Source organism: Stegostoma tigrinum, chromosome 9, assembly GCF_030684315.1.
Source record: "Stegostoma tigrinum isolate sSteTig4 chromosome 9, sSteTig4.hap1, whole genome shotgun sequence".
Lineage (NCBI taxonomy): Eukaryota > Metazoa > Chordata > Chondrichthyes > Orectolobiformes > Stegostomatidae > Stegostoma > Stegostoma tigrinum.
The window spans coordinates 15,510,478-15,522,640 of NC_081362.1; the positions used below are offsets into that span (position 1 = coordinate 15,510,478).

The following is a 12,163-nucleotide window of genomic DNA, read 5'->3' on the forward strand; positions in this document are numbered from 1 at the left end:
CCAATTGATTTAAGCTAAAAGGCAGACAAATTAATCAGCATTTTCTATTCCTCTCGGAATATATTTGCTGTTCGTTGAAAAGTAGAGGACACTTAATTCATTTAAAACAAAACATCATTGCTAAACATTTCAGCAAGACTGCCAAGAATTAATCACCAAGCTATAGGCAGGCTGGGTGTCAAAAGCTCAAGGAGTTCTCAGCTAGGTGCCTTGACCAGTTTCCTTCAGGCAAGATCTGCTGGGCTATATGGCACCTAAGGGGCATAACAGACAAAGATAAGGCAAGATTATCAGGTCAAGGAGTTGGGAAAGGGAGGGAAGGTTGGGCAGGGGCGGGGAGATTTTAAAACTGGTGAATTCCATGTTTAGGCCATTGGGCTGTAGGGTCCCGAGGCAGAATATGAGGTGCTGCTCCTCCAGTTTGTGGGTGATGTCATTGTGACACTGGAGGAGGTCCAGGATGGACATGTCACCCAGGGAGTGGGAAGGGGAGTTACAATGGTTGGCGACTGGAAAAGCAGGACTACTTTCCTGCCAACATTGACAATATACCAAGAATACCTTCATCAACAGTTTACTAAGAATACCCCGTATTATCTGCGTTAATAATATGTCAGGTTGACGGGTGACCTTAAAGGGCTTCGTAAAATCGTGAGGGGCACAGATTAGGCGACCATCGCAGGCCTTTTCCCTAGGGTGGGCGAGTTCAAAACTAGGGGGCATGTTTTTAAGGTGAGAGGAGGAAGATTTAAAGAGGTCATGAGGGATAACATTTTTACACAGACATTAAATCATGGATGGAATGAACTGCCAAAGGGAGTGGTGGATTTAGGTACAGTTACGATGTTTAAAAGACATTTGGATAAGTACACGAAGAGGAAAGTTTGGTGGGATATGGGCCAGAAGCAGGCAGGCGGGACTAGTTTAATTTGGGATTATGGGACCGAAGAGTCTGTTTCTGCGCTGCATGGCTCTACGAATCTACATGAGGAATGGACACGGCCTTCAGAAGAGATAAAATTCTAAGATCACTGGCCCATAAGCAAACTTCCTACAAGCAATTGTGTCCCAAGCAGATCAACAGTTTTGTTTCCGCAGTGTTCAACTTTTCACAACTGCAGAGTTTACTTTTCAATACAGTTTGATATGTAGACTGGAGACAGACAAGCTGTAAGAAATTTTATGTAATAAGGACAAAAATGCTTATTTTCAATATTTGATTATTTAAGCTTTCAAAATAATGCAAAAGTCAAACAAGTGGCTCGATTGTTACATTAATGGCTTAACAGACGAGACTTTTACCAAATGCAGCATTTGAAAAGCGACCGGTTATGACAAATTTTCTTTGTAACCAACCATGAAGTCTGAAGATATGAGAACGCATTTTAATCTAAGATTCTGCTAGGAGTCAGAGACCAATGCCTGAGGTTGAATTTCCTATACATCATGTTTTACAGGGATTTCAGTGGAAAGCTCAGAATTAGGGGAATTCTATGCAGTCATGCTGCCCCCCAGTGAACATTAATTGTCATAACAGCAATGCAAATAGCAAGACTGATGTAGTGATAATCTGAGTATGCCTGGATTTAAAAAAAAGGTGAATATTGTGGATGCTTCAAATTTGGAATAAAAAACAACAAATGCTGGAACAACTCAGCAGACAAAGCAAATATAAGGTTCGACATCTAGACTGGAGGCAAACAGTGAGAAATGCGGTGAAACAAGGACGAAAAAGACTATTTTCAATTTTTGATTATTTAAGCTTTCAAAATAATGCTTTCAGTACGGTATCTTTTTTTCTGATGCAGCAACATTTATATTATCCCTCATGACGTAAGATGGTATTGAAAGATCCAACAGATGCTTATCACAGCTCACTAATATATACTAATATTGCATTCACCAGCACATCCATGTCTAACCAAACTTATTGTATTCAACTGCAAACAGTAACACGTTTTCAACAGCTTTTATTTTATTATTTCACGCAATGTGGCTGTCACAGGTTAGGACAGCATTTATTGCCCGTCCCTAATTATCAAAAGGACTATTGAGAGTCAATCACATTGCTGTGAATCACACATAGGCCAGACCAGATAAAGATGGTAGCTTTCCTTCCTAAAGGACAATAGTTAATCAGATGGGTTTTTTTCTGCAACAATTGACAACTGTCATCATTAAACTCTTAATTATAGATTTTTATTGAATTCAAATTCCACCAATAAAACATCTGTTTCATTGCTAAAACCGAATCTGTAGCTTTGGGCACTTGTGTTTCCAAAAAGGTCCCACATCATTTTCTTCCTTTTAAAAACAAAATATGATCTGTTGAGGAGAAAGATTTAAAAGGGGGTCTGAGGGGCAACTTTTTCACACAGAGGGTGTTTCGTAAGTGGAATGAACAGTCAGAGGAAGTGGCAGATGCAGTTCGAGTTATAACATTTAAAAAACATCTGGACAGGTACAAGAACAGGAAAGGTTTAGAGGGATATGGGCCATACATAGATAAATAGGGCTAGTTTAGTTTGGGAAACTTAGTCAGCGCAGTTAAGTTGGACTGTAGGATGTGTTTCTGTGCTGTGTGACTCTATCAAACTCGAGTTCAGCCTCAGCTCTGACCTGTTCACTAATAACATCAACTGGAATCATAACATCTAGTCAAAGCAGAGGACATTGTCCAGGGGAGACAAAACAAGAGAAATTTAAAAGAGGAAGAAATAAAAGAATGGCAAAGCGCTCTCAAAATAAGTAACAACATTAAGCTTTTCAAGCAATTTTCCAAAGACAAGAGAATAGCAGAGTGCATCTCAGTAATTGCTGTAACTGAAGTTTGATTGATATAGTGCCACAGATTTAACACAGTTTGGGAGCAGTTCATTAGATTTGAGAGCTATATAGTGCCCTGATGGCGTAATCCTGACTTGATCACCCACATCAGTTCACACTGACAGTTATAGCTAATTCTCTGCAGGAACTCAGCTCTCGCAATAACTCTCCTCAGGTACACCATTAACGGGTTTGTTGAGACGATCGGGAATTAAGCAAGTTCCAGTTCAGCAGTCCATGTTATTACACTCATGGCCTGGCTGTGCTGCTGGGTACTGCTTACGGAGGTGAGGAAAGGATGAATTTTATTCGAGAAACATCTTCCTGTGACTTTATTTTGCCACAAGGCCACAAGTGTGAGCAAGATCATGTGACATTTTGTCACTTCCTGTGACGGCGCCATGTCTCGTTAGCAGCTCAGATGTAACCCCCTGATGGTCACCAGGTGAAGGATTTCCATTGCCATTTCCACTGTGTGTATAGAGGCTTGCAGGAGGGTAGGTATAAAGATTCATGCTATCAGCCAACATGGCAGTACCATTTGGCCTAGTCCACTTTCCAGAGAGAGTAGACCTGCAGTTGACGGGGATACCCCTCTGGGTAACCAATGATACCAATGAAAAGCCAAACCCAGGCCTGTCATCAGAGGTTGACTGGATTTTTCACCCATGAGTAAATACTAGGCCACAGCAGGCTGGCAAGTGGCTTCCCAAGGGCCCAGGCCTCCAGGTTTCCCAAGGGCCTGACACGCCAGACTTCCCAAGGGCCTGGGCTTCCAGGCTTCCCACAGGCCCAGGCCTCCAGGCTTCCCAAGGGTCCAGGCGTCAAGGCAGGCTTTAGAAGCCAGGTTGCTGGCTCATTCTGGCTAAGTTTGCAGACGACACAAAGATAGGTGGAGGGACAGGTGGTATTGAGGAGGTGGGGAGGCTGCAGAAGGATTTGGACAGGTTAGGACAGTGGGCAAAGAAGTGGCAGGTGGAGTACAATGTGGAAAAGTGTGAGGTCATGCACTTTGCTAAGAAGAATAAAAGCATGGGCTATTTTCTAAATGGGGAGAAAATTCAGAAGTCTGAAGTGTAAAGAGACTTGGGAGTTCCAGTCCAGGATTTTCTCAAGGTAAAATTGGAGGTTGAGTCAGTAGTCAGGAAGGCAAATGCAATGTTGGCATTTATTTTGAGATGACTTGAATATCAAAGCAGGGATGCATTCCTGAGGCTTTATAAGGCTCTGGTCAGGCCACATTTGGAGTATTGTGTGCTGTTTTGGGCCCCATATCTCAGGAAGGATGGAGGGCCTGGAGCGGGTTCAGAGGAGATTCACGAGAATGGTCCTAGGAACGTTTGCAATCTTTGGGACTATACTCATTGGAGTTTAGAAGGATGGGGGGGATCTGATTCAAACTTTCAGAATACTGAATGGCCTGGACAGTGTGGATGTAGGGAAAGATGCTTCCATCAGTAGACAGTCTAGGACCCTAGGGCACAGCATTAGTGTAAAGGGAAGACCTTTTAAAACAGAGATAAGGAAACTTCTTCAGCTAGACAGCGGTGAATTTATGGAACAGAAGGCTGTGGAGCCCAGCTCATTGACTACATTGCGTTTTAGACTGAGGTAGACAAGTTCTTGATTATCAAGGGGATCAAGGGTTATGGGCAGAAAGCAGGAGAATGGGGTTAGGGAAACTATCAGCCATGATTGAATGGCTGAGCAGGCCCGATGGGCCGAATGGCCTAATTTCTGCTCCTATGTCTTATGGTCTTCTCCTCCAACCATTGCAGGTTGGAATGATCTGCTCCCTGGATCTGTTTCAAAATCTTCTCAGCTATTCGCTTCAACACTTTTTGTCTTTACTGCACTAACGTTCTAGTGAGGCAGATTTGTGGCCTTGTAGTCATGTGCTGCTGTTTGTCGGCTCATTGTGATGCCTGAAGCACTGCAAATCTCTCCTGGAACACTCGGATCATTAGTCTGAGCTTCCAACCTACTCCTACTGAGGTGGGTGGTTAGGGTCTGTGTTCAATATCCGGAATTCCAAATCTTCAATCTTGTCAATGACATTGTGCTTTACAAAAGTTTACACAGCAAGAGAAAGACCTGTGTCTATTTGTCATGTATATGCGTTTGATGGGGGTCAGTTGGCTGGATGGCTGGTTTGCGACACAGAATGCCGCCAACTGTGTGGGTCCAATTCCCATCCCGGCTGAGGCTATCACGAAGGACTCTCCCTCCCAACCTCTCCCCCAACTGAAGGCACAGTGACCTTCAGGTTAAACTGACCACCAGTCATCTCCATCTCTCTCTCCCTCTCTCTCTCTCTCTCTCTCTCTCCCCGAGAGTGGGAACACGGCAACTTTACCTCTTAGGGGCTAATCTGATGTTCTGATTCCACCGTCTTCATTGCAGTGGTTACAATCACTTTTCTCCTTTACACTTGACATTGCCAACCTGTTGGAAGGTGTGGATTGAATCATCTAACATCCCTATCCTCATGCTTGATTTATCCAAACCATCATCCGACACAGAGTCAAACAGCACAGAAGCAGGCCCTTCGGTCCAAATAGTCCACCCTAACCAGAATCCCAAATTAAACTAATCCCACCTGCCTGCAATTGGCTCATATCCCTCCAAACAGTTCCTATCCACATACTTGTCCAAATGTCTTTGAAATGTTGTAATTGCACCTGCATCCCTCACTTCCTCTGTAGCAATCACCTCTAGCTTTTACAGGCCTGTCTCCAACCTGAAAACTGGTTCAGCTTCTTGCAGTTAAAACATTACTTCCTGCACGCAGGGCATGCTTTCTTTTGTTTAGTGTGACAGCCTCCACAAATATCTACAACTTGTCCCTTGTCCTTGGTCCTTTCACAGATAGATTGGTGCTTTTCTCCATGTTGTTCAGATGTAACACCATTGGCCACATTTCAATATGGTGGACAGGTCTGAGCTGCTCACCAATGTATAGGCTGCAGCTGTTGATTTCCAAGCTCAGAGTTTCTATGAATGTTTGGAAGCTAGGATAAACTTTCTTTTGTGGTTGCGCTGTTGTTTTGAGATCTCTTACACCTAAGATAATTCTATCTTTGATTTTAGCTGCTTGCGTCCATATGGTTCTGTGAGCTGTATAAAGTTATGTTCACTTGGAGTTTAAAGCATGCCTTCAAGCCTATCAAAATGTTTGCAATCTTTTATTTCTATTCTTTGGAGAGATGTAGCACAGAATACACCTTGAGGTACTCTTTCCATCAACAGTGGTAAAGGTGTCGTTACCCAGGCTTATTAATTAAACCTGTCACAATCTCTATTTCATATTACCCTTCCCTTTGAATAGAGCAGAGGAGCGACACTGTGAAATGCTGTGTTGGGGGTGGGGGGTGGTGTGTGGTATATACTCTGTAGATTGCAAATAATCTCTAGAACACTATAGTGACCAATTGGGTCTGGGAGATGTTACCACAATACCTCCAGCCTTCAGCCACCCCACGCCCAGACTCCTACTATTGGTCATCCAACATGTCAATCACCATGCAGCCCCAAGGTTACAGTCTAATAAAGGAGGAGCAAATTACTGCAGATGCCAATCTGTGCTGAAAACACAAAAATGCTGAAGATCACAGAGATAGTAGGAACTGCAGATGCTGGAGAAACTGAGATAACAAGGTGTAGAGCTGAGGTTGGTTGGTTCACTGAGCTGGTTTGTTGTTCCGCAGACGTTCCATTACCATGCTTGGTAACATCCTCAGTGCAATGTCTGACGGAGCATTGGTGTGTTTTCCCGCCTGGTTTTTAAACTCTGAGGTACGTTGCAATTGATTGCCTCACTTCTGGGTTTCCTCCGTAGTGGAATGTAAATGGGGTCGAGTTCAACGTGTTTATCAATAGCATGCTTTGTGGAGTGCCATCCTTCCAGGAATTCTCGTGTTTGTCTCTGCCTAGCCTGTCCCAGGATTTTGGTGTTGTCCCAGTCGAAGTGGTGGTTCTCCTTGTCCATGTCGATTGAGATGAGTGAGTATGGGTCGTGTCTTTTTTGTAGCTAGTTGATGTTCATGTACTCTTGTTAGATTCCTTCCTGTTTGTCTGATGTAGTGTTTCTCGCAGTCTCTGCAGGGGGATCTTTTAGATTGGTCTTTTAGACATTGGTCCTGTCCATGGCAGGGAGTGGGTTTTCAACACTGAACTCAACCTATATACATTCCACGGCTGAGTAAACTCGGAAGTGAGGAAATCCATCACAACGTACTCCAGAGTTTAAAAACCAGGCGGGAAAACACACCGACGCTTCATCAGAGGCTGCACTGAGGATGTTACCAAGCACGTTAATGAAACGTCTGCGGAACAACAAACCAGCTCAGCGAGCCAACCAACCTCAAACATCCACAACCTGAGCTACAGATCCACTCCAAAACCTTAAAGATCTAGAGCTGGAAGAACACAGCAGGCCAAGCGGCTTCAGAGGAGCTGGAAAGCTGACATCTTGGGCCTAGACCCTTCCTCAGAAGGGTTTTCTGAAGAAGGGTGTAGGCCCGAAACGTCAGCTTTCCTGCTCCTCTGATGCTGCTTGCCCTGCTGTGTTCATCTAGCTCTAGACCTGGAGATCACAGTGAGTCAGGCAGAATCCTTAGAGAGGGAGGGGAGAGGGAGGGGAAGGCAATGTTTCTAGAGCTCTGGTGGCCAGTCAGTTCGACATGAGACGTTGTCTTCCTCTCTCTCCATGGTTACAGCCTATTAAATATGTTTTCACTCATGACAGTGCTTGGAAGGTCACCCTTGTCCTGTACCAGTCACTAAATCTTATACCAACTCCCACTGAGAGGAAACAGGTCTTTCAACTGCACAAAATTAGTCCGTTTACATTCAATTGCAAATTAGCTTAGAAATATGACTCTCACTGCAAAGCCACTCCATTCTCCCAGCGCTGTGGAAGTTAAACACTCCAGGGGTTAAATGTTGGTTAGGTGAAAGTCCAGTATCATTCTAATCCCACTTTTATTCCAATTCATGCATCACAAAACACTAACATTGTGGACTGTTCATCGCCCATTTGTGGGCAGTTCTGTTCAACCTGTTCAGAGATGTTTTGACACACCTCTGGAGTGAGACGTGAACTCAGGGCCTCTTGCTTCAGAGGTAGGGACACTACCAGTGAGCCACAAGGGGAAGGTCAATATTTTTAACCAACTTGTTCAGGCTCACTTTGGCACATCTCTGAACCAGAGCCTCCATGCCCAGAGATAAAGACAGTACCACTTTGTCGCAACAGCCCCGTCCCCCATACACACAACCAGTCATGTTCAGGTCCAATTATCCCTTAGTTACCAGATCAACATTTCCCTAGTTCCATTTGGTCACAGGCATCCCTGCCTGACCCTGTGAGATGGTAACATCCCCGTGGCATATGAGGGAGGGAGGAAGGGAGGACAAGCAGAGCCACGGAGATAAGGTGGGTAAATACTGGTGGCATCAAAGAGTAGGACAACACTTATCTCATCTCAATGGCCCATTCACTAGGAAACTGTCATCTAAATTTAGGGCGGCACGGTGGCTCAGTGGTTAGCAGTGCTGCCTCACAGCGCCCGAGACCTGGATTCAATTCCAGCCTCGAGCGACTGTCTGTGTGGAGTTCGCACATTCTCCCTGTGTCTGCGTGGGTTTACTCCAGGCGCTCCAGTTTCCTCCCACAGTCCGAAGATGTGCAGGTTAAGTGGATTGGCCACGCTAAGTTGCCTGTAGTGTCAAGGGAATCTTTAGGCTAGGTGGACTAGCCATGGGGAAATGCAGGGTTATAGGGTAGGTCTGGGTGGGATGCTCTTTGGAGGGATAGTGTAGACTTGATGGGCCAAATGGCCTGCTTCCACACTGTTGGGATTCCCTGAGTTACATGGGAAATTTGAAAAGTTGGAAGATAAGGTCCCTTCAACCTCTACTTCAAAACCAACCAAAACACTCAATTCTTACAGAGTGGAAAAGCCAAAACATTGTCTAACCACTTACAGAAGGTGGTCACGCTTCTACAACATTCTCCCCCTTAATTAAAAGGCATGCAGTGTAATGGGTGTTAACAATCAGGAGATAGGCACTTCTTCAACACCTTAACATTCAGAGCACAAGTTTAATAATGATTACAATTCAAAAATACCAAAACTCTGAAAAAGGACTGATGCTCAAAATCAGAATGGATATTTGTCCATAGTTTCATTCAAATAATGACTGTAGGAGAAGAAACAAAAGCTTGCATTTATGTAGCATGTTGCTTGAGAGTTGGATGTTTCAAAGTGCTTTACAACCAATGAAATATCTGTGCTCAAAATGTAATTGTTATAATACAGCAGGCAAATAATAACATGAACAGATTCCAATGGTGGTCCCAATTTAGGGTAAATTAGGGATAACTCTCTATTGTCCTTCACAGTAATGCCATGGGATCTTAGACATCCACCCAAGCAGACAGGGTCTCGTTTCGAACATCTCACTGGAAAGTTGGCAATTCCAACAGTGCAGTGCCCCCTCAGTAAGGTTACCTCAGTAAATAAAGGGAACCTGTTTTATTGGGGGTGCACGACACACTGGGTTGGAGGCTGGCCTCGGACCTAAATTCACATTTAAGCTCAGATACATCCGCTCTGTCCCATGCCTGAGAAAGTGCCAAATGCAATGCATTTGAACAGTCTCTGTCCATAAGTCCACTGTGTGAAGCTGCCCTGAATTCGGTACTCACTTACAATCTTAGAAAAGACCACCAGATGATGGGTGTAGTTGAAGAAAATGGCCATGCTGGGGCTGAGGAGAGGTTGGAGCTTATTGAGAAGTCAGATTATTCAATTCCACAACACGTCACTTCACTTACCTTGACAAACATAAAAAGGATTCCAAGGGAAACCAGGCACAAAAGAAACCTGTACTCAGAGGTAGCAAGAACTGCCGATGCTGGAGTCAGAGATAACACAATGTGGAGCTGGGTGAACACAGCAGGCCCAGCAGCATCAGAGGAGCAAGAAAGGTAACGTTTTGGGTCGGGAACCATCTTCAGAAAACAAATTTGCCGACCCGAAACATCAAACCCCACACCTTGTTATCTCTGTACTCAGAGACAATTTTATAGTTGCTTATTAAAATATTCCCTGACATTGAAAGGGAAATGGCCTAAGAAATTAAGATTTCAGGGAGCTGAAAAGAAGGGCACAAGCATTTTGAATGCCCTGTGTGGAAGATATGGGATATTGTTTGTGGTTCTGATTGTCTGTGGGTGGCCTTGCAGAAGAAGCTTGAGGAGCTCACTGATATGCTCAAGGCCCTCTATCACTGGTGCACCTTTAAGGGGCTGTGAGTTGTTAAATTGGTTTAATCTTGTTTCATTGCAATAGAATCTACAGTGTGGAAGCAGGCCATTCAGCCCATTGAGTCCACACTTACGCTCTGAACAGAGACCCACCCACTCCCACATCCTCTGCCCCATCCCTGTAACCCTGCATTTCCCAAGATTAACCCATCTGGTCTACACATCCCTGAACACTATGGGACAATTTAGCACGGCCGGTCCACCTAACCTGCACATCTTTGGACTTCGGGAGGAACCCGGAGCAACCCCACACAGACATGAGGAGAACGGGCAAACTCCACACAGACTCTCACCCACGGGTGGAATTGAATCTGGATCCCTGGCGCTGTGAGGCAGCAGTGCTAACGCTGAGCCACCGTGCCACTCCTTACATGGGCTTTCAAAAATCATATGTTGGCCCGTTTCAGGACCTGCCATATGTTTAATCAAGTGTAATTATTTTAATTTGGAGTTCATTGTTTTAATTGATTTGTCAAAATTATATTAATAAGAAAGAGACTGTTGAGGTACGAGATAGATGGTAGGTAGGAAGCTGAAATAAAGGATGCTACATTCTGTGAATAAACCTATTATCAAGAAAAGTATTAGTGTCTAATTTAATATGCTACCAACAGACTTGGGGTCATTACAATATTGTGCTGTAATCATTCTTAGGGCAAGTGCATACATACAGAATAATCAGCAACAAATCTGAAATCATATAGCCTCATTTTTTAGGTCACGGTGAGTTTGCCTAATCAGGCATTATAAAAACTTAACCACTCAAACACGGGGAACGGACAAGCAGTCTCCTACCTGCTTAGGGTCAGAGGGACCTGTAGGCGATTCTAATTCAATAGTGACCGGACCATCATTCTGTATATGAACTTGCATGTAGGCTCCAAATTTGCCATCTAAAATGGAACAGATGGTGTAAGTTAATCAGTTCACTACAGTCAGCTCCATTCTTAGATAACCACTTTTAGTCTCGCCACCTTTAAAGTTTTCAGCTCCCACTGACCAGGCATTTTTGTAACTTTACTGTTAAGCTAAGCAGCGTGTGAACAGTGACAACTCCAGAATCTGATCCAAATGACTATTCTCTCTGAAATGATGGGATGTATTCGTTGGAACATGGGTTCTGACAGATCAGACATCATCCTCCATACCTGGGCACTTTCACTGGAATTCCCCATCCCCACTTGTCTGGAAATATAGGGAGTAACTATGGGGTTCCTTCTCCCCCTTCCATCACTGAAGGATCTAATCTCCCTTCGCTATAAAACGCCTTTACCTGGCTTATCAGGTTGGAAATCAATCCCGACATGGCTTTCACTGAGGAACGTACCAGTCAAGCCCAAAATAAGCAGCCCTTGGTTTTCTATACCGTCTGCAAGTGTAACTCTGTGTTGACAGTCCCTTGTCGTTTTATCCACCACCTCACTCCCTCTGTGTCCTCTGTCTCTGACACTGCTCTGATGAATCTCACCAACAGCGAAGAACGGTACCTCCTATTTCACTTAGGCACTTTACAACCTTCCATGGCCAACATTGTAACTTCTGTGACAGTGGGAACCACAGATGCTGGAGAATCTAAGATAACAAGAGATAGATGAACACAGCCAAGCAGCATCAGAGGAGCAGGAAAGCTGACGTTTCAGGCCTAGACCCTTCTTCCGAAATGGGGGAGGGGAAGGGGGTTCTGAAATAAATAGGGAGAGAGGGGGAGGCGGATAGAAGGTGGATAAAGGAGAAGTTAGGTGGAGAGGAGACAGAAACGTCAAAGAGGCAGGGATGGAGCCAGTAAAAGGAGAGTAGGTGGTCATTCCAGGGAGGATGGACAGGTCAAGGGGGCGGAATGAGGCTAGTAGATAGGAGATGGGGGTGAGGCTTGACGTGGGAGGAGGGGATAGGTGGGAGGAAGGACCTGGAAACCGATATGCATTTCAAGCCCAGCGAGTCACACAGCTATCTAGAAAACACCTCCTCTCGCCCAACTTGCCACAAAAAGGCCATCCCCTATTC

General features: G+C 44.6%; 1 protein-coding gene across 1 annotated transcript in view; it reads right to left on the reverse strand.

The window, feature by feature from the left end:
* The window catches only part of dtd1 (D-aminoacyl-tRNA deacylase 1), a 178,157-nt gene that overhangs the window by 133,053 nt on the left and 32,941 nt on the right, over positions 1-12,163 (reverse strand). The window contains exon 4 of the mRNA XM_048535466.1: positions 10,955-11,052. Coding sequence (XP_048391423.1) covers positions 10,955-11,052 — 98 coding nt within the window. The remainder of the gene's footprint in view (positions 1-10,954; positions 11,053-12,163) is intronic.